General features: G+C 39.1%; 1 protein-coding gene and 1 pseudogene across 1 annotated transcript; one reads left to right on the plus strand and one right to left on the minus strand.

Moving 5' to 3' along the window:
- Positions 1-562: 562 nt before the first annotated feature.
- Positions 563-1,542, minus strand: LOC140844232 (olfactory receptor 52E8-like; annotated as a pseudogene).
- Positions 1,543-18,917: 17,375 nt separating this feature from the next.
- LOC140844233 (olfactory receptor 52E4-like) lies at positions 18,918-19,856 on the plus strand. Its single transcript, XM_073215714.1, has one exon. The coding sequence runs from the start codon at positions 18,918-18,920 to the stop codon at positions 19,854-19,856; it is 939 nt and encodes a 312-aa protein (XP_073071815.1).
- Positions 19,857-24,189: the final 4,333 nt, after the last annotated feature.

Genomic DNA, 24,189 nt, shown 5'->3' on the forward strand with positions numbered 1-24,189 from the left:
TTTTAATAACTATGTATACAATAATTAGTTATTTTAATTGGGTGATTTGACTTTATAATTGAGTGATAAGAGTTCTTGATATAATTTTAATTCAAGTACTTTAGCATACATATCATGTGCAAATATATTCCCCAAGACTATGATTTACCTTTTCATTTAATTACAAGTATCTTTTGAAGAAAATAATCTTTGATTTTTAATGAAGCCCAGTTAATCGTTTAAATCTATTTCTTACCATTGATGCCATATCTTTAATGTTTGTGAATGATATTACATATAAGTTATACTTTGTTTTTTATACTTTAGTCTTTTGTCTTTACCTCTCTTATACATTATATGTTAATTGTTCTACAGTGTAGAGTCAGGGTCTAAATTCATCTTTTTTTGCATGTGGATATCCGATTGTCTCATTCCAATATCATCATCAAAATGCATATTACTAGCTTTAAATTTAAAACCTACAACTCAAAGATAATTACTGTTATTGGCTCAATATTCCCCTTTGTCTTCCAACTTTTTATTGGATTAGATGTAAGATGACCACTTCTTACAATGCAGGAAACATGAATTCTAACAAAAACCCACCATGACCACTAACTGGTTAGCTACTGTCTTGAGGAAAATCCTCACGACTCGCTGCCGAATCTGCTTGGTCCTGACCCCATAGATGACAGGACTGAGGGCTGGTGGAACAACCACATACAGGTTGGCCAAGAAAATGTGGATATATTGAGGAATATTGTGGCCAAAACAGTGTGTCAAGAAAGAGAAAAATGCTGGCATGAAAAAAGTTAAGATGACACCAATGTGGGAACCACAGGTGTTGAGGGCTTTGAGTCGTGCCTCCCAAGAAGGCAGGCAAAAGACTGCATGGAGGATTCTGACTTAGGAGAGAACAATAAGGACCACATCCAGTAATAAGACCGAAATGTTTCCAAGGCCAAACATAATGTTCACTTTGATGCTGGCACAGGCCAAGCGGGCGATGCCCATGTGCTCACAGTAGGTGTGAGGGATGACACGGTGCCCACAGAAGGGCAGCCTCAGGAGGAGGAACACCAGGGGGGCCACCATGCACAGGCTCCGCAGGACACCAGCGCCTGCAATGATGCTGATGGTTTTGCTGCTGAGGATGACGGTGTAGTGAAGGGGTTTACAAATGGCCATGTAGCAGTCAAAGGCCATGGTGACCAGCATGATGCTCTCCATGACAGTGAAGAAGTGGATGAAGAACATCTGGGAAAGGCAGCTTTCAAAAGATATGTCCTTGAGGTGGAACCAGAAGATGCCCAGCATTTTCGGGATGGTGGCTGTGGACAAGCCCAGGTCGATGGAGTCCAGCATGGCCAGGAAGTAGTACATGGGTTCATGGAGACTGTGCTCAGTCCAGATGACAAACAGCACAGCAGCGTTCCCCAGGAGAGCAACAAGGTACACAAAGAGGAAGGGGAACCCGATCCAGACGTGCACATATTCCATTCCTGGGATGCCCAGCAGAAGGAAAGACGAAGGGTGGAATTGGGTGTCATTAGGCACAGACATTCTCTCTGCCACAATTAGCTGCTGTGCAAATCAGACACAGCTGTCTATTCCCCAGTAGGGAATCCTGCTGCACTTCGCTCTTTGTCCACATACCTGTAACACACAAAACAACTTTTTATTCTGGGCCTTTCCTTCTATTTAGAAAGATGTTAAATGATTTTAGTCAATGATACCGTAGCATATACTTCAGAATGGCTAAGAGACTAAATCTTAAGTACTCTTATCACAAAAAAGAAATGATAATCATGTGTTGTGATATGGTGATAGATAGCTCTTGGGGCAATCATATCATAATATTATAAATATATCAAATCAACAGGTTGAACAACTTGAATTTAGACAATGTTACATGACAGTTATATACCAGGGTTTTCAAAACAGGAAAGGAGATTAAATGCCTTCCTCAATTCCTGCTAGCCTTTCCTGAGCAATATATGGCACCAGGAATAGAGCCTGCCTCACTCTCTGCCACAGTCCCTAATAAAAAGGATGATGATATAAAAAAGAAAGGATGGAAGAATGTCCTCTGCAAAATGGAAATTCAACCTCTGGAGTGTAGGAAAAATAAAAGGGAAGGGTAAAATTCCAGTCTATGTATCTGATAGTGTTCTATATAGTTTTGCTTAGTGCTCATGGTGATTTCTTTCATATTTGTAACCTTAACCATTCCCTTATTAAAGAATGTGAAAGCCCCAAAATGTAGTCTGTATAATTCTCTCTGTGTGTATTTATACATTTTAATGGATGTTTATGAAAAGTAGATGGTCTGGTTCTTAAGAGTAGAAGAATCAATATACCATTGTTTATTCAAATGCATAAAAAATTCTGCCACATTAAAGTTCACAAATTTATCAACCAATTAAGAAACAGGACAGCAAGTCATTTCAGAGGCATGTTTTAGAATATAAACAACTGAGTTCCCATCATAGTTTGTGTTTGGAAAACATTACCCATCATTTGGAAAATTTAAAAATTACCCCAGATTTGGAAAATGGATTATGACAGGGAGATAGAGTTGCCTGACAGAGTATTCTGCAGCTATGATGAGGCATGAATTGAGAAATTATTTTAATCTACATAGACTTACCATTTGGAGAGTGCATAAGAAAACACTTTCAGCATAGAAATTGTCTCAAGATAGGACAGCTGGGAGAGGGGAGACTAACTATTCTGGGATAGGCAACTTTCAAATATATCTCTGCATTGTATCCACGGGGAGAGGGCAGAAGAATTTTAGATATCCTAAAATTTAGTTCTGTCCAAGATTACTTTGTAGCTCTCACGTTTTTATGGATGTCTCCATTACAGTAACATAGAAAGAGAATTATCTAATGATTTTCTTTTACCGCATTCACACAGAATATGTGAGAGTTTTGAATGAACTTACAAATAGATTAAAAACTTGAATCAAACAAGGGAGGACATCATTACTGAATAACTTATTGGGAAACACTAGTCATTCCAAAAATGTGAAAGTGATTGAGTGTGTGTGTACAATTGTGCAGAAACCTTTTATTCAAATTTAGAAATACTTGGACGTTGAGGGAAATCAGAGTTGAGAGGAATCCATCAGAGACAAATGTCTATGAAAGTAAGTACATCGTACTTTACACCCATTTTAAGACAAATGCTTTGCTATCCATGCCCATTTGAAATCCTCGAAGAGCAGCAAAAATGGGAAACAATTTACTAATTCAGGAAATTCTTTCAAGGAATATATGTACAGTCTGGTGTGTGTGTGTGTGTGTGTGTGTACAAACTTGGTCAGCCAGGGCTGGGATGAGACAGCTGAAGTTCTCATTTTTGTAATGTGAAACTATGAGAGATGGTTTTGTCTATCATTAGTGGAGAATATACAAGGTAAACGGCAAGGTGCTCTTCACAACTTATTCCATCAAATATTTAAGAGGTCGTCCATGTACCAGCACTGATCAGGCAATCTGAACGCACGTTTGAATAAAACTGGATACCCTCAAGGAAACCGCTGAGTAGTGAGGGAGATCAAATTCCAAAGATGAAAATTGTGAGGCACGTGCAGTGTTATAAGGATGTGCAGAATGTTGTAGGTGCAGAGGCAGGTCAAGAACAGTTCCATGAAGGAGGGTAGGCTTACACTAAGAGTGACAGAGCATTCTTCAGCCAAAGAAGGAAATAAATCTATTCCAGACAGAGTAAAGAGTAAGGACAAAGTGAAAAATAAAAGCACAGTGGCCAGTGAGGACCTAACAAAGGAATGTGTCATGCTCTCAATGACTTTACTCAGAAATCCAGGAGACTGATGAGCAAACCCTTAATTGTCTGGTATCTTGGTCATTCTTGGGGCTTCAAACAGCAGAAACTTAGAAAATAAAACATATCTACATCCTGACAAAATCAACTTCTCCCACCTGTACCTGTGGATTTTCCAGGAGGGCTTAAAAACTGGTACTTGCCTCCTCTCTGAGAAAACCTCATTTCCAGTCTGTAAACACTGATCAAAGCAACTAATAACTAAATCATTCTATAAAAATATTACCTTACTATTTCAATATAATTCATTTTCTTCTCATCTCTGCTGGTTTCACATACAAACCTAGATCCCAGCCCCTCATTTGACCTCCTAACGCTAAGGTATTACACGGGGTTATATCCACCTGTCCAGCAGCCATTTCCTCCGCGTGCCATTTCTACTTTATCTCTTCCACCAACATCTACCACACTGAAAATATCCACATTTCTATTTCCTGGAACTGAGAGGCAGGAGGAGAAGAGCTCATCCACCGTCTTGCTCTTCCTTGCCCCGCCTTGCCGTCCCACGGCCACCCTGCTATCGTGCAACCTTATCCCTTTCAGATGTTCCATCAAACCAGCCCTAGGTCTTATTTTCACAAACGTCTATCACTCAGGGTGATGCTCTATGGTTCATTTATTAAGAAATTCATTAATTCAATACCATTTACTGATGGCTTTTACTATACTGGACATAATTCCACCAAATAGAGAAAGCTAGTCCTTGTCCTCTTGGCATTCACATTTGTGCCCCTGCATACTGCTTCAGAAACACCAGGCAAATTGATCCAGGACATATGGGTGCATCCCCTTCCACATCAGCTCTCACCCTTTATCCTTGCACGTTAGGTTTTGCATGGACATCGGTATGAGTACCTGTAGGAAAAGTGCAGCCTCAAGAGACTGTGAGTCTGAGTGTGTGTGCTCTCTTCATCTTGTTTTCATTACTTTCACTTCCCCTCCATAGCTCCACAGTATTGTGCTGCAAGCTCCTTCCCCATTCCTTTTGCTATTGTTCACAACCTAATCATGAAATGACTTACCTTGGTCTCTGTAAATTTCTAAGAAACATCCCTTGGCATATTCTGGGTGCATGCCATTTATCATACTGTGTAGAAGGCATTTATACTTTTCTTACCACTCCACTTCCCCTGGGATGGAGACTAACAGTATCTTGGAGATTCACTCCCAGAGAACTGTCATTAATTGTCTGGTACATCAGCTGCCAGGAAATTCCCCTTCACAGGGTACATCTTTGACTTGACTCAAAGCTCACTCACTGTGAATAACTGTTCCCCAGACTATTAATAAAAAAAAATCCAAAGAAATTGTTTAGCATTGCAACTTTCTAGAGCAGGAATAACAGCTGAGGTTAATAAGAGACTGACCAAAAATCTTGAAAGGAAAAATTGGAGAATAAATGGACTACACAGAGTTTTTCAAAGATCTAAAATATCCCTAATATAGAAAGCCACACACAGGTACATGACTATGCACATGGCCAAAAAAGACCAGACAAATCCGTAGTCTGTCACTTCGGGTGACCTTGAGGAAATAATATTGAACTATAAGATGTGGGTCATTCTGCTACAAAATATCTGGTACTTTCAGGAACTCATTTCACACACACACACACACACACACACACACACACAGAGTGGGTTTTTGTTCTTATGTTGCAGATTGTATTTATTTTTTTCATGAGAAAAATATATAAAATTGTCCTTATGAATATAGATGAAAAATCCTCAGTATAATGCTACTAAACCAAGTCCAACAGTGTATTAAAAGGATTATATACCATGACCAAGTGTGATTTATCCCAGGAATGCAACGGTGGTTCTAGATGAGAGAACCAATCAGTACATTATAAAACACTAATGAAATGAAGAGAAAAAACACATAATCCTATCAATTGATGCATAAAGAATACTTGACAAAAACCTCACACCCTTTCATGATAAAAACACTCAACAAACTAGGAATATAAGAAAACTCTCTCAACATAATAAAAGGGAATTTATGGAAAAAACTACACCTCATATCATACTCAGTGTACAATATATGATCTCCCTTAGGTTACAGACAAAAATGCCTGCTTTCACCACTGCTATTAACATTGTCCTTGAAATTTGAAACTAGAGAAATTAGGCAAGAAAAAGTCACTCAAATTAGAAAGGAAGTTGTAAACTATCTCTGTTTGTAGATGATACAGTCTTACAGAGAAAAATGCAAAGAATCTGCAAGACATGTTTAAAGCTAATAAACAAATTTAGCAAAGTTCCAAAGATCAACACAAAAATCAGCTGTATTTTTACATACTAGCAATGAGCAATCCAAAAAGGAAATTGAAAAACAATTCCATTTCCAACAGCATCAAGAATAAGTTTAGCCAAGGACAATATTTGTATACTAAAAGCTATAAAACACTGCTGAAAGAGATTGAAGGTTTAAATAAATGGAAAGACATCCTGTGTTCATGGATTAGAAAAGTTAATGCTCTTAAGATGACAACTCTTCCCAAAGTGGTCTATGTATTCAATGCAATCTCAGTCAAAATCTCAATGTCCTCTTTTGCAGAAAAGGAAAAGCTGATCCTAAAATTCACATGGAACAGCAAGGGGTTCTGAATAACCAAAACAATCTTGAAAATAAAAAACAAAGTTGGAAAATTAACACTTCCTTATTTCAAAACTTACTACAAATGTAAATGTTCAAGAAAGTGTAGACATACAGATCAATACAAATCAATGGAATATGACTGTGAGTTGAGAAATAAACCTGTTTATGGTCAGCTGGTTTTTCAGAAGGATACCACAGCAATTCAATGGGGAAAGAAAGTATACTCAAAATGGTGCTGGGACAGCTGTATATCTACATAAAAACAATGTGTTTGGGCCTTTAACTCATACCATATAAGAAAAAATAATTCAAAATAAAAACAAATGGACAAAGCGGAAATAGACTCCAGACACTGAGAAGAGACTGATGGTTACCATGGGGAGGCATGGGTATGGGTGGGCAAAATATGCGAAGGGGATAAAGAGACTCAACATCCCAGTCATAATATAAATTAGTCATGGAAATGAAAGTAAAGCATAAAGAATACAGTCAATATTTCTATAATATCATTTCATGTTGCCAGGAACTACAGTAGTCATGGTGAACATTCAATAATGAAGTTAACTGTTGCATCACTACATTGTATACTTGAAACCAATATACTGTATATCAACTATACTTCAATAATAATAGTAATGAAAAATCAGATAAAATAGAAGCTGCTGCTGAAAAAGTTGGACCAAATACCTAAATATAATAACTGAAAAACTTTAAAAATAAATTGAAAAGGTTAATCTTCATGACCTTAAATGTGGCAATGATTTCTTATATTGGCCAACCAACACAAAGCAACAGAAGAAAATATAGGTAAATTGAACTTCATCAGAATTTAAAACTTGTGTATCACACCACACTAACAAGAAAATATAATGATAGTCCATTGAAAGGGAGATATAATTTGAAAATAATATATCTGATGAGGGTCAGGTACCCAGAATATATAAAGAAATCTCACAACTCAACAGTATAAAGACAAACAACTAATCAAAAAAAAGGGAAAAAATTTCATACATTTCCTTAATGATACAAAGGCTTAGGTGCACATAAAAAAAAAAGCTCAACATCATTAGTCATTTGATAAACGAAAATAGATAATTCAATTAAATACCCCTTGGTACCCACTAGATGGCTATAATTGAAAAAAAAAATTGAAAATGACAAGTATTGGGAAGGATGTGGTGAATGGGAGTCATTATCTATTAGTGTGGGTATGTAAATTGATGCAGCCATTGAGGAAAGCAGTTTGGTATTTCTCCAAAAAGTTAAGCATAGAATTATAAGATGGCTCCAAAATTCCACTCCTTGATATATACACCTAAAATAATAAGAAATAGGTGTTCAGACAGACTGCTCATAGCAGTACTATTGACATAGCCAAAGTATGGAAACAACACAAATGTGCACCAACTGAAGAATACATAAACAAAAAAAGTGGATCCATAATGTAATATTGTTTAGCCATAAAAAGAAATGAAATACTGATGCATGCTACAACAGGGATGCAATGTAAAAACATGTTAAGTTAAAGAAGGTAGGCACAAAAGAATACAAATATATGATTCCATTTATATGTGTTATCTAGAATCAATTCAGAGAAAATTCACTGAGGGAAACAGTAGGTTAGTGGTTCACTGATATTTCCCTAGAGTTTCTCTTCAGTGGTGCAATGAACAAAGGGAACTCCTATTAATTTTAACTTCAATACCTCAACCTCTCTGATACCCAGGAGACAATTGAAAATTCCCCCAACACATGTACACACATACACACACACACACACACACACACACATTTTGTTAATACCTCTGAGGGTATACTGAAAGTTCTGTCCTAAACCATTCCTGTGTGTGTGTGTGTGTGTGTGTGTGTGTGTGTGTGTGTGTGTGTGTGTGTGTGTGTGTGTGTGTGTGTAAAAATTTCGGTAACTGAATTCACAGTTGCTACATGACTCCTTAAAATGGAAGACAGGGAACTTGGTAAGTGCTTCTAATCTGTGAGTCTGTGTAATGTGTGCATGGGCCATGCAGCATCAGTCAAGGATGAATACTTAAAAAAAATTTTTTTAACTGGATGACATCAGTTGAGCACTGAAATACATAAGAAGAAAAAACAACATTACTCATGAGCTTCAACATGCAAATATAGGAAAGGGAGTGGGAATAGAAACTGGATTGTAAAGAACCTTAGAATATGAAAACGTGAATTTAACAGGAAATAAATATGAAATGGACAAATTAGGTATCAATAGTCCATTCACGGTTTTCAAAATTGGCAGTAAAGACAAAAGAATGGTAATTGAAAGTATAGGAAGTTGTAAAGGAGTTAACTAACCTAAGTAGAAAATTCTTCGAACAAAGATAAGGTCAAATATGACTTTGGAAATTACCATAGGAATCAATTCACTCAATTCCATGGCATTCTTGGTGATTTTTATTAATTTAATATGCCAAACCAATGTTTTAAAAATGTATTACTATTGATATAATTCAGTCTCAGTGATAAGACAATACTGAGGTAACAGAAGAGAAACAGTAAGAACAGAAGTATTCACAAGTTTTTATAGCCATCAACTTAAAGTCACAGATACTATCCAGTTTCCTATATTCCTTATCCCTTAAAGTAATGAGGTGCCAAATACCCACTTGATTTAGCTATTTTATGACTAGATGTTTGTCATAACATTCTGCCTAAATTTCTATGTCAAGATACTTCTTTGAGCACAAATATTTATTTCTGATCTTTCAAAAGTACATTAAAATTAATGATAAGCAAGAAATAAACTAATATATAACATTATTATGGATACATTATATGTCATGAACAGACCTGATTTTTTTACATTTACTTTATTAAAATATACTTGACATACAATATATTATTGGTTTCAAGTGTACAACATAGTGACTCAACCATAATACACACTATTAAATCTTCACCCAAATGAGTACAGTTTCTGTCAACATAGAAAGATCTTACAGAACCATTGGCTATATTCTCCCTGCTACATTTCCATTCCTGTGACCAATTTGTTTTAGGACTGAGATTTTTGTGCCTTTTTATCCTCCTCAACCCTACCCATTAAACCCAAAGCCTCCCCCATAGTAACCATTAGTTGCTTTTCAGTGTCTTTGAGTCTGCTGTTAATTTTGTTAATTTTGTTTTGTTTTGCCTATACACATATAAGTAAAATCATATGATATTTGTCTTTCTCCTCTTGGCTTATTTCATTTAGCATAATACCATCTAGGTCCATCCATGTTGTCACAAATGCCAGGATTTCTTTCTTTTTATGGCTGCATTATATTCCATTGTGTGTATGTACCACCTCTCCTTTATCCATTCATCTAGTGATGGACACTTTGGTTGCATCCATATATTGGCTATTGTAAATGATGTGACAATAACATAGGGGTGCATACATCTTTTTAGAGATTTTGTTTTCTTCAGGCAAATTCCTACCAGTGGAGTTATTGGGTCATTATGGAATTTTTATGGAAGTTTTTTGAGGAACCTCTATACTGCCTTCGATAATAACTGTACCAATTAACATTCCCACCAATAGTGTAGGAGGGTACCATTTTCTCCACATCCTCATCAACACTTATTATTTCCTGTCTTTGGGATAGTGACTATTCTAACCAGTGTGAAGGGATCTCATTGTGGTTTTGATTTGCACTTCCCTAATGATTAGTGATGTGGAGCATCTTTTCATATGCCTGTTGGCATCTGTATTGCTTCTTTGGAAAAATGTGGGTTCAAATCCTCTGACAATTTTTTAATCAAGTCATTTGGTTTTTTGGTGTTAAGGTGTATGAGTTCTTCATATATTTTGGATGTTAAACCCTTATGAGATAAATCATTTGTGAATATATTCTCCCATACTGTAGGTTGCCTTCTTGTTTTGTTGATGGTGTCCTTTGCTCTAAAGAAGCTTCTGAGTTTGATGTAGTCCCAGTTCTTTGTTTTTGCTTTTGTTTCGCCTGCCTGGGAAGATGTGTCCAGAAAGAAATTGTTCATGGTTATATTCAAGAGATTTCTGCCTGTGTTTTCTTCCAAGAGTTTTGTAGCTTCATGTCTTATATGTAGATCATTAATCCAGTTTACTTTAAATCAAGTTTACTTTTGTATATGGAGTTAGTAAACCAGTTTCATTCTCTTGCATGTAGCTGTCCAGAGTTCCCAACACCAAATATTAAAGAGACCGTCTTTTCCCCCATTGTATATTCATGGCTCCTTTAAACTATATTAATTGATCATACATCCATGGGTTTCTCTCTGGGCCCTCTATTCTGTTCCACTGATTTATGGATTCTTGTGTCAGTACCATACTGTTTTGATTACTGTAGCTTTGTAGTATATCTTGAAGTCAAGGAGCATAACACCCCCAGCTTTGTTCTTCTTTTTCAAGATTGCTTTTGGAAGCTATTTGAGGTCTTTTATGGTTGCACGAATTTTAGAATTATTTGTTCTAGTTCATTTAAAAATGCCATTGGTATTTTGGTAGGCATTGCATGGAATCTTTATATTAAGCAAGATAGCCATTTTGACAATATCAATTCTTCCTAAACATGAGCATGGGTAGATTTACATTTATTTGTGCTTCCTTCAATTTCTTTCATCAGTGTCTTACAATTTTCAGATTACAGGTCTTTTACTTCCTTGGTTAGGCTTATTCCTGGGTATTTTACTCTTTTTCATGGAATGACTTTCCTATTTATTTTTCAGTTAGTTCATTGTTAATATACAGGAATTCAACAGAAATTTTAAAAATTCAAGAAAGGGAAGGCATGTGGATGGAAAAATTAGATAATGTAATCAACAACCTAAAACAAATGAAATATAGGCTTTCCAGAGAATGAAGGTCACTTTTTTTCTGAACAAGCTTAGTAATTTCCAGTTCAGGGCCATCAGTACAGTGACCAGAGCATACCATGAGCCAATCACCAGGATACTAAAAGTATGCCTACATTGTTGGATTAAATAGCCAAAAATCCTTCCCCACATTTTATACAGAGATGTATAAAATGGATTGCCAGCTACTTCTATCCTCCAGAAAAGCATAATCTGACTGAGATCAGAATTCTCATACACAAAAGTGGATGCTAAAAAAAGTCTTAATGATCTGAGGAAAGATGATTTTGCACTTAGAAGTCAATGCATCATTCATATTCAAGAGTAAAATGAAGACATTTTCAGAATTAAGACTAAAATTTTACTGAATCTTTTTGCAAAGGAGAAAACAAACTCTAAATATATTCTACCCAAAAAAGGAATCATTTGAAAAGCAATTTATGGTATTAAAGCCTTGCGCAAAAGAAATTAACAAAGGTATAGTTAAATCAAAATAATTGTTGATAAATTGAATACAACATTATTTTTTTAGGTGAGAGTGTTTGGTGGATTTCCACTTATAGTAATGATAAAATAGCTATTTCAGAGCAATGCTTCTTCAAAGGGGGAAAAACATTTGAAATAATGAACAGAGTATTTGAAACATGTCTTAAAACATTGGATGCCTAATGAATTACCAAAGATAATTGGACCAAGATCCCAGAAAAAAAACAGAAAGCTAAGAAAGATGAAGCCTGCCTTTCATACTGCTTTTTCTATATATGGACTTTGCATTTTCTTAATTTAGAAGATCTCTCAGAGAGGCTGTTAATAAAGAAGAGTTTTAACAGTATCATGGCTTTGGGGGGGGAATTAGCATTGGATTTCAGATCTTGACAAAGAATAGAGGTAATACCACCAAACAAGTACCCAAGGAGTACAGACAAATCAGAGGAAAACCATCATCACAGTGCGTAGCCCATCAGAATTACCTCAATTCCTAATGAGAATGAAAAACGTGCTCTCACCCTAACCCTTTATAAGAACTAAAGTAATATTGATAGCCTAAAAGTATCTTGACAAGTTACCTTTTATAAAGCCTGGCACTCAATAAAAAAAAAAGCACACGTAAAAAAGAAAAATTAACATAAGAAACTAGCACACACACAAAAAGGACAAACTTCAAAGAGACCAACTAGTTGGATTACAAAATAAATATGTTTATTGTACAAAGTAAATTAGATGAAAAGATGAAGAACTTCAGCCAAAACCTAGAAATTAATAAAAATCGATTGGAGAGGAGTGAAATTGGAAAAAAAATACTAGGTCTCCAGTCTATTTACTCCTCCAGAACCAAAGATTTGGCAGCCACCCATAAAAATTGCCTTTCTGACATGAAAAGAATGTTCAACATCACTGATCATCAAGAAAATGCAAATCCAAATTAAAATGAGACATCACCTCACATCACTCAGAATGACTAGTCCCAAAATGACAAGAAATAACAAGTGTTGGTAAGGATGTGAAGAAAAGGGAACCTTCCTCCACTGTTGGTGGGAAGGTCAGTTTGTGCAACCACTATGTAAAGCAGTATGGAGGTTTCTCAAAAGATTAAAAAGAGAAATACTATCTGACCCAGGAATTCCACTTCTGGGAATCTGCCTAAAGAAAACAAAATCATTAATTCAAAAAGATACATTCAACCATATTTACTACAGCATTATTTACAATAGCTAAGATATGGAAGAAACCTAAGTGTACATCAATAAACGAATGGATAAAAACAATGTGGTGCATATAGAGAATAGAATATTATTCAGCTATAAAGAAGAAAGAAATTGAGTCATATGTATCAACATAGATGGACTAAGAGCTTATTAGGCTAAGTCAGAGAAATACATGATTTCACTTCTGTGTGGAATCTAAAGAATAAAAACAAATGAACAAAAAAACAAAAGTAGTTTCACAAGCAAGGAGAACAAACTAGTAGTTGATAAGGGGAAGAAGAGTAAAGAAAGGGTAAAGTAGATTAAGGGAAAAAAACAGAGAAACTTCTAAGTGAAAAACAAATCATGGGGATGAGAAGTATAGCATCAGGAATACAGTCAGCAATACTAAAATATCTTTGTATGATGACAGATGGAAACTGCATTTATCATGCTGAGCATTTTGTAAGGTATATAATTGCTGAATCAGTATGTTGTACACCTGAAATTGATATAATATGTATATCAACTATAATTCAATTAAAAAAAGAAAAAAATGTCTTTGTGAGAGCTTTGGATACCAAGTAGAAGGCTGTAAAACCGAGGTAGAACCTGTGATGGAAGAGGGTTGACAAGTAACAAGCCTGTTGAGGTGGCCCATGCTGCATAATTGAGGCATCCCTGTCCCCCATGAATGTAGCTCCAGTTGCACCCATATGCAACCTTACCACTATCCACTTCTGACAAAGGGCCCAGCCCAGGAGAAGCCATGGCTAGGTGTGAGCCCTGTAACAGGCACAGCAACCTCAGGCCTGACTGTGACCCATGAAGCAGTCCCAGGAGCAGATTCCAGTCCTCCTTTACCACGGACCAGGTTGTTCTGCCAGAATAGAGCCCAGCCCAGTGACGCAGCAGGATCACGTGCAGAACGCAAGGAAGCCACAGTCTGCTGTAGCCTTGCTAGCAGGCCTGCCCACTGAGGTGCAGCCTGCAGGCCACACCACAGCCAGGGAACCTCCTTCCAGCTCTACTCAACTCTGATATTGGAGGTAGTCCTGCCAGGCCAATAACCCCCCAGGACAAGGACTTCACCTGCCAAACCAGTCTGAAAACAGGAAGGGGGGTCTGCTCCTTCAGTACACACCCCAACTCAAGGCTACACGGGTCACAAAGAATCAGTCAAACATGACACAACAGTAACTAATAAAGCTCCAATAACTGAACTTAATGAAATGTAGATATGTGAACTGTCTGATAAAGAATTCAAAATAATCATCTTAAAGAAGCTTAATGAGCTATAAGAGAAAACAGACAACACTGCAATAAGGAAAACAATGAGTGAACAAAATAAGAAGTATAACAAAGAAATAGGATAAAAATGCACCAAATAGAAATCCTGAAAATGAAGAATATAATAACTGAAATAAAAAAATTAATAAAGATAAAGAAAATATGGTCTATACATACAATGAAATATTATTCAGCCTTAAAGAAAAGGAAACGCTGTCACTGAAAAAACATGGATAGACCAGAGGAACTGAAGATATTAAGCTAAGTGAAATGAGACTGTCATGTAAAGAAAAATATTGCATGATTTAATATGGAGTAGAAAAAAAGTGCTGAACTCATAGTAACAGAGAGTAGAATGGTAGATACGTGAGGCTGGGGCATGGGAAAAAAAGGAGCTAAAACATAAAAGTAGAATGGTAGTTGCCAGAGGATGGGGAGTGGGGTTCAGAGAGAGGTCTTGTTTAATGAGTAAAGTTTCAGTTTTTGCAAAATGAAAAATACTAAAGATAGGCAGTGGTTATGGTTGTTGTATAATAATATATATACTTAATACTACTGAATACTACACTTGAAAATGGTTAAGATAGAAAATTGTATGCTGTGTGTGACATAAATTGGAACATAACAAAAAATTGGAAATAAAGGAAACACTAAACCAAAGAAAAAATATGGATATTATTCCATAAGTACAAACTGATGGAATTATACAAGAGACATAGAGATGAGATCTGGATGGTTCATTTCGAAGGCCATCAAGGCAGTCATGGTAATTGAGGAAGAGCTGAAGGAAAGGGGAAGCAAGTGGCGACTGCTTGAGAGGTAGAACTTAGGATCCCCAAAGGCTGTAATGTTTAGGGGAATCATGAAGTAAAGTGAGTTGAAACAGTTGATTGTGTATTTCCAAAAGGACTTTGACCAAAATCATGTTTTCGGTCACCATTTTTCATATAACCCTGTAGCATACAAGGGAGGAATATTAGGAAGAGACTGGATACAGCACACTTGGTTTGGTATGATTGGTGTTGATACAATGGGGAGGAGGACGAATGAGGCAGTGGCCTGGAACTGGGGAGTGAGTTCTCATTAACCAAAAAAAGGAGTGATGAAATGAGAACATATCAGATCTAAAGAGGATCTCCTTTGGATCACAGGCATTAGCTTCCATCTCTTAACAATTCAAAAGTGTCAGATTGTAGAATATTAAAAACAAAAGCAGGTTGTCTAACGTATTCAATAGTCCTTCCTTCTTGTTCTATCTGCCCTCAGGAAAACCGTGACCTACAGCACCTCCTTGTTACTACACGGACCACACCATCATCATCCAGGAAGGGAGACCCTAAGGGAACTTGGACCTTCAGCTCAGCCTGCATTCTGTTTTTCAGAAGAATGTGGAGTTCCCTCACCCTCTGACACAGGGGCTAACTCAAGGCCTCTCTACAAAAACTGAGCTGCTCACTATTGTTTATGCACTGGGAAGGAGAATTAGTCAGGGCTAGAGGGCTATTATCTACAGGCACGAACTCTGTCAAAAAACAGTCTAACTTACCTACTTCTCCTTCATCTTCTGAATCACAGTTACAACAATGCCAAACGGCACCAGGATTCACACATTTCCATTTAACAGAAAGGAAGAGCTAAGGAAAGTCGCCGAAGTCACACTTTGAAGATTTAATAGTATAAACTTAGTATATCCGTGACATTGAAGAGGGCAGGATCAGTACCATCCCTCACACAAACTCCTCTCCCTTTAGGATTTCTTTCCTTTACAGCTCATGAACTTCCCCTCCCCTGAGCTCAGGAGTTCTGTCCGGTCGGGTGATGTTCCCCTGCAGGCGCACTAGGGAGGAAGAAGGAGGTAGACGGACTTAATGACCCAGACGCCAGAGGACTCAGACGCTAAGCTCTGGGACTCTGGGATATGACAAGGCTGAAGGACGTCCTCCCTCACTATAAAAGTTTCCTCCATGTGACAGGATGGATGGGGCTCCAGGGATGGAAAGGGATGCAGGGGAGATGAGATACTACAAAGAGGAAAAGAAGGGCACAAGGTGAAGGTAAAGGAGGAGAGAAGGGGACAGCAAGCTCCGCTTGGCTGAGAAGTGACCCAAAGCACTGCTCTCCATTCTCTTCACAAAGAAGGCACCAGAGCACATGGACTGGAGCAGACATCAGCAGGTGAGCCGATGACACACCAGCAAGTACTATGCAGCATCATCACATACACAAACACATACAGCTCATACATTCACACACACAAGTCACACAGTACACACCTCACACCAAACATGTAGCAGTGTACCACACCTGAAGGCACCAAATAATGAGTGTTGTTCTGGCAGGAAACTACTGACGGGGAGGCAGAGCCAGCACCTAGGCTGCTGTGGCGCGTGAGGCTGAAGGGGGACACTGCAGGTCACGGTCATAGGTCTGAGGTTGGAAATGGAGGTGTGGCAAGGTCATAACCAAATAAAATGATGAGGGTATTCGGCTTCTCCTCTGCAGTAATATATTAGTTTTTCTCCTACATAGGCCTGGGGAATTCAGAGGTCATCAATTCTACCTTGGCCTCTGTGCACCCTCTCCATGGAAATGTATCCAAGGCTCCTTAATGGCGCCCAATACACCTGCTAGATTAGCCTTACCCAGTGCTCCCTCCTGCCTTCTGCTTCATGGCCCTGTCATGACAGAGCCTGAGAGAAGGTCCCCCTCCCATCAATAGTGTGAGAAATCTGTAAGGAGAGGAGAACATGGTCTACGTTCCATCTGAGCTGTGTTGGTTTATGTGGGCATCCACAGAGGCCTAGAAATGAGTCACAGTGCGAGGCCCGGTGCCTCTCATTCACCTTGGAATGTTCTGTGTCATCCCTCCCTCCTCCCTCCTCCACCTCACCTTACAGCCACCATGAGTTCTTCATAAATAATGGGCACATTACAATCAAGTAGGTTACTTTTGTTACAGGGATTTTTTGCTCTTTAGGGTTAAAATGAAAGATAAAACTTGGGGAAGGAATAATAATTTAAATAACTACCATATACTGACTATACCCAATGAGCCTGCACTCTACACGCATTGGTCTTAATTCTCCTTAAAACAAATCACATTCAATGGAATTCATGAAACCAATTTCACAGAACAAACTGACTTGAAAAGTAAAGGTGTTTGTCCAAGATCTCCAGCTAGCAGATAGAATGGCAGGATTTCAAGCCATGTTTGAATGATTTCAAAGTCCATTTAAATCATTTGTAATATCGTGTTATTAGCAATGCGCTAATGGGGAAAAGAGCCAGCAGGGTAAAAGTAAATTCACAATGTCAGTAAATGGAGTATTGGTGGGCAGTAAGGGGGAAGGTCTCTAATATAGCTGAGCTTTCAATGAACTTTGGGGCTGGGATCCTTGTCAGTGTGCACATCTAGGAAAAGATGGAATTTTTCCTTCCTCCATGAATAACCCTTGAGCATATCGGCCCCACACTGTCTGCCACCATGTGTGGCCCACAGCTGCAGCAGAAAGAGGCAAGCATTCTGATCAAAATTGGGAGACGGTGGATGTACCCTCGACTTTTCACTCTACTGTCAGAGAAGAGTCCCCTCTGACACTTGCCTGGAAACTAGTCTCTCAGCTGCCAAAACACAGCCTCCCTGAAGGTGGGGCCAGCTCTGAACTGTGACTCTCATGCTGTGTCATCCTAGCTACTTCCAAAGACTCTCCCCAGTGAAGTTCCATAATCTCTGTCATCCTTATTCTCTGCCTGGCATGGCCCCCTAATGCTGGCAAACACTGTGTTCTTCCTGCACATAGAAGTTTTCACTCGAGATGCTGTGGGGGCAGACAATCTCCTTACCTCCTACAGAACAGGGGATTACTAACGCCCTGTTGGATATCATTAGGGTACAATAACTACCTGGCAGAGTTATATGTAACCACATTCTTGATAAAGCATTTTCTTTTTGTCTGTCTCACACACAAAGTCATGCACACACTCCACATATACATAAACAAAATAAACAAACAACAACAGGGAATTTCAGAATCAACAGAAGTCTGGAGGAGGTATGAGGCTGAAAAAGAAACCATTTCATAAGATTAGGAAGCATTAAAAATAGCAATGGCCTCAGTAGAAATGGCATGTGACAAAGCCAAAGACAGACATTGTGAGTACACTCCCAAGTGTTATGTTATGGTCTTAGTTCCATGAGAAAACTCTGTACATTCTTATTAAGTCAGAACACAGGCAACAGTATACACCAGCCATAATCATTTGAACTTCTTCTTTAACAGTTGAGAGCCACTGGGTATAGTAATTTCTAAAAAGGAAATTATAGTCTACTTAAAAATGTAATGGAAAAGAATGCCATAAAATATAAGTACACACCAATTGCTGAAATATTGTCATTTCTTTCAAAGATCTCACTGTAACAAAAAAGAGCCAAGAAAATATTACCTATGATTTCAGAATAATAATGTTTTATCAGAGAATCACACAACTGCCTTCTGGAAAGAAGAGAATCCCTAAAGTCTGTAAATTAGCTTACTCCTGCCATTACCTGTAGTAATGATAAGAGGTATTTCTATATTTCCAGGACCTCGATAAGAAAAGATCTTAAACTGAGTGGCATCCCACCTCCTTCACAGAAATTCAGCAAGCCTTATTAGGAGAATGTCTCTTATCAATGACACCCAGTTCCATCCCCTCTTCTTTCGCCTGCTAGGGATACCAGGATTGGAGGCTGCACATTTCTGGATTGCTTTCCTATTCTGTGCTGTGTACCTGATTGCCCTCGTGGGGAACATCACCATTCTCTTTGTCATCAAGACAGAACACAGTCTCCACCAGCCCATGTTCTACTTCCTCGCCATGTTGGCTGTGATTGATCTGGGTCTGTCCACGTCCACGATCCCCAAAATGCTGGGCATCTTCTGGTTCAGCCTCCAAGAGATCAGCTTTGGGGGCTGCCTTGCTCAGATGTTCTTTGTCCACATGTTTGCAGGCATGGAGACTGTTCTACTGGTGGCCATGGCGTATGACCGCTTTGTTGCCATCCGCAGCCCTCTCCAGTACACCATGATCCTCACCAAAAAAACCATTGGCCTCCTGGCCTCTCTTGTTGTGGGAAGAAATTTCGTTCTTATGACTCCAATGGTGTTTCTCATTCTGAGGTTGCCATTCTGTGGGCATGATGTCATCCCTCACACATACTGTGAGCACATGGGTCTTGCCCGGTTGGCCTGTGCACCCATCAAGGTCAACATTATCTATGGGCTTGTGGCGATTTCTAACGCCTTTGTGGATGTGATCCTCATTGCCTCCTCCTACGTGCTTATCCTTCAAGCTGTTTTCCACCTCCCCTCTCAGGATGCCCGACTGAAGGCTCTCAATACCTGTGGCTCTCATGTCTGTGTCATGCTCTGCTTTTACACACCAGCATTTTTCTCTTTTATGACACACCGCTTTGGACAGAACATTCCCCACTATATCCACATTCTTCTGGCTAATATATATGTGGTTGTCCCACCTGCCCTTAATCCAGTCATCTATGGGGTCAGGACCAAGCAGATCCGAGAGCGAGTGGTAAAGATATTTGTACAGAAACAGTAGTTCCTTGTGAAGACTCAGGAAATAGATCAACCTATTAGCCATATTTTAATATGCTGAGGTTTCTTTTGGATTTCTATTATGTTAGTTCGTAGTAGCCAGGTTTTTTAGTTTTATCAGAAGTGGTTCAGGTTTGACAGATAAACTAAAGTGGCCTTTGCTGCCCTCTCTGCTCACCACACCCAAGTAACTGGACAATGGGTAAGGGCTAATGGAAAAAGCAAAAATGTCCTGGTGAGAGCAATGACTTTGGAGCAAAATAATGGGTGGAAAATGGTGAGAACCCTCCCCATTTATCCATACATCTTCTTTGTAGGGAAGTTTAGATCCTAAAGGAGCACTGATCTACTAATCTCATTTTGTAGATAACGAAAAAAAAGTTGAAGCCCTGAATTAATGGTAATTACAGGCAATTCTAGAATTCGTTATACATTTATATTTTTATATTAAGCCTCCAATTTTGTGCCCTCTGGAATCATGACTCATTTTTATTGTAATGCTCCCTCAGTCTTGTTACTGTCAGTGTTGCTCCCGTTCTCTATTCTGACCTGATCCTCCAATATTTATTTCACTCCTGCCCCCTCAATACCTCTCTCTGCACCGTGAACACTGTATCTCCATCCACTGTTATCAATCTGTTCTTCACTCTTTATCCAATAAACCAGGTATTTGGCAATTGATGAATATGAGAGTGTATAGCATGCATGTTAAGGACACACGGTATTGTTTTCTCACCTGAAGCAAAGTCATATTACATGTGAATAATTGTTTGTGCTCTGTGTCTAGTTCCAACGGAATTCTATTTACAATTTCTCTTGCTACACCATTTACTTTCAGATACACGCAGTTTCAGAAACTTTGTAAATGAAAATCAGAATCTATGCTTTCAACACAAAGCCAGACTTAACATCAAGTTCTGTATAATCTCAGTACAATTTATTATTCCTGTAGATATTCAATAGAAATTCCTGCTTCCAAACTCCAAATGCAGATGGAGGATGTGGTTTGATTTACACTAGATCAGAGAAGCCCTGAACTGAGATTTGTGTCTGAGCAAGACACTCTTGCTTACAAATCACACATCCCACTGTACTCTACCACACACCAGGTTCACTGAAAACAGGCAAAGTGCTCAGAAGCACACCAACGGATGGCATCATGAAATGGGGCAGACTGGGTGAGAAGACAGGGGGAGAAATGATACCTGCTGCCATTTTGTACATCTGTGCAACTTTTGTGAATTTGCGCAGTTCTAGGTCTTAATATTGATCCTAGCAGAGCAAAATGTTTAGTTTTAGCACCTTGTGGAATTTCTTAAGGCATGTGTGCATGGTCTATAATGGATGATTTTTTTTAGCATTTGCCTCATGGACCTAAAATTTGATGGTAATGTGGAACTTTAAAGATGGAAAAACATGAATATTCACCTGACATATTCCTTTTATTTTGGAAGTAATAAAGCTGAGGTCAAAAGCAGTAACTTCTGTACATAAAATACCTTTTCATACCACCATCTGATGTAGCAAGAAATGGAAGATCACTCAGAAAATCCTTTTGAACACGAGTCCTATTCTTGTAAATATTGGGTAAGAAATATTTTACATATATATGTGAGACTCCATTGTTGGTCTCGGTGGATATATCTAGGAGAGTGGGAGTTGGAGCCAGGAGCCTAGGATTGGTGTCAAGAATGAGAGGGGAGCATACAGAGACTCTGAGAGCAGGTGGATGAAAGATAGTAAAAAAGAATGACTGAAATTGATGCACTTCATCCTACGGTCCATCGGTGCTGAGTGGTGAGGCATATGACTAGCCCCCAGGCCATTCCCATCTGTGCCACAAAGAGACATACTCCACACACACGAGGTATTTTCTGCTGTCAGTTTTATGAAGGGGTCTGTGACATGTACAAAACAACTACCTTGTTAAATCTATTCATGGTATTGGCAGAAATTCAATGTCAAAGTAATAGTATACACAGTGTGCTTGGCCCTGAAATGCTTCACAACCAAACTTTTTTGTGATACCTGGGCTTGGCTAAGAAAAATTCTTCCTTAGTCTCCCCTCTCACCAGGCCTTGGTGCTTCACTGTGGATTCCTCAAACATTTCCAAGTCTACTTCTGGTGAAAGGGACTAACTGGGGGCAGCAGTGCCATCTGGGTGGTGTTCTAAGGTCTTGACCAAACACATGTGGGCCCAGTCCTCAACTTTCCTCTTCCAAGAACTCCATGAGATTCTTATTCCAATATCCACCACCTTGTGAACTCAGCCATTTACCCTAAGGTGCTCTGTGACCCGCATCTATGGGGCTTTCCTGAGATGTCATGGCTGAGACCAGGCCTCAGGAGAATAAGCTACTGAGAAGTCTTTCTGGAAAGTAGATTCTTTCTTTCATGATATCACATGAGATGGAGACAACAGCAGAGTTCTGACATGCAGAATTGGAGGTGACTGTCATTCATCACTCATGTCAGACATAGGATGCATCCAGGGCTCTGGCCTACCAATGGCCCCCACTGAACCTTGAGCTTGAGCTGTGCCTTGGAGCTGTTCACTGACTCTCTCCAATCTGTTTTCTGGCTCTCATGCTGCCTCCCAGCTACAGCACCCCTGGGAGGCATTGGGTATGGCACACATACCTTACCTTACCTGCGACCTCTCAATGCTGCTACCTGGAGTGATCAGCCTGCCCCCTCCACAGGCTCCATGTGACCTGTCAGAAGTGGCTGCACCTGTCTGCTCTGGACTCACTGAGACCGTTGCTCTGCAAGGCCACCAAGCACTTTCAGTGTGTGCCCTGTTTCACCTCTAACTGCTATGATGACATGCTCTCTAAGTCAATATTGCATAATGCCAGGTAAGGGAGGTGCATTTCTTGTGTGAATGGGAACATTCTCTCATTCCAACCACAGGTGCCTCACTATACTACATGGCTAGAGACACTGTGGAAGGAAAGTCTGAGTTGAAAGAGAGTATCTTCTAGAAATCCAGTGATTAGGGTGTAAGCCTTTCAGAACCCAAGAACCTGACAGACTCCAGTACATTACAGATGACCTGGCAAAGTACTGTTATAGCCCTAATGCAAACACGAAGCACAACACACAGATTCCACTGCTACAGTAAACAAGCCTGCTGCCAACGTACACATGTTATCACTGTTGCTCTAGTAGGGACACGAGCTCAGGCACTAAAACACCCTACCTGCCCTCGTTGAGGCAAGTATATGGCCTTGGTGTTGCTCTAGCTCATAAAAAGTTACACACATTGTCACTGCCACTGCCAGGTGGCATGATTGCATTACTCTGTAATATAATGCACATGAAGAAGGCGGAAAAAGATCATAACACACAACAGGATCTTCAAAATATTTGGGAGCGTCCAGTTTTAATCTGTTTGGAAAAGGGAACATAACCTAGTGATAGATAAGGCTTTATAGTTCAAAGAAAGATAATTATTTGCTGTAATCATATAATAGTCCCTCAATGTGTCTAGATTTCTTATTCCATTCCTTAACTCAGATCCAAACACCAGCTCTGCAATCTTCCTCCTTTACTGTGTTCCTCCCACAACTATCTTCTGAATTTTTCAGCTCTGCTTCGCAAGAATGTACCACCCACCTAAGCCACCCTCCTCAATCCCAGTCTTGTGATACTTTACACACATACACCCCATCTCGTTCATGTATTACAACCTGATTCACAGGCATAATTAATGGTAAATACTGGCTCACTTGATGCCATATGCAGGTTATTCCATGGAGAGTGAAGGGAAGAAGCCACGAGAAGGGTACAATTGCTGGATTTGGACACTTTCTAAATGATTTTTCTCTATGGGTAAGGCAAATACTTAGAAGCAAGAGTGTGTTTTTAACTGTGCCTCATGTTGGCTCTCAAGACTACCTTTGCTATGTTATGGAATTATAGAAAGGATTTTCTCTTTCTCCAGAAAATAAGGAACATGTTATGGAAGAGATGTGGGCCTCTGACTGGAAGCCAGAAAACTCTTTCGTGAAAGGTTTCTGTACCTAATTACCACTGACGTGCTGCATCCCGACAGGACAGAGGTCCACCCATCTTCATTCCTTCTGATGGGGACTCCAAGGTTGGAATATGTGTACATCTGGATCAGCTTCCCTTTCTTTGCAGAGTCCCTAGTAGCCCTCCTGGGGAACATCACTATCCTGTTTGTAATCCACACTGAATGCAGCCTCCACCAGCCCATGTTTTCCTTCCTGGCCAAGTGGGCCTGCACTGACCTTGGCCTGTGCACAGCCACCACATGGCAGAAGCTGAGCATTTTCTGGTTCAGTTTCAGGGAGATTGTGTTTGGTGCTTG

This window comes from Manis javanica, chromosome 11 (assembly GCF_040802235.1).
Source record: "Manis javanica isolate MJ-LG chromosome 11, MJ_LKY, whole genome shotgun sequence".
NCBI classification, from domain to species: domain Eukaryota; kingdom Metazoa; phylum Chordata; class Mammalia; order Pholidota; family Manidae; genus Manis; species Manis javanica.

Bases quoted from the DNA above. Each gene is read 5' to 3' on its own strand.
- LOC140844233 (XM_073215714.1), top strand. From the start codon at position 18,918: ATGTCTCTTATCAATGACACCCAGTTCCATCCCCTCTTCTTTCGCCTG.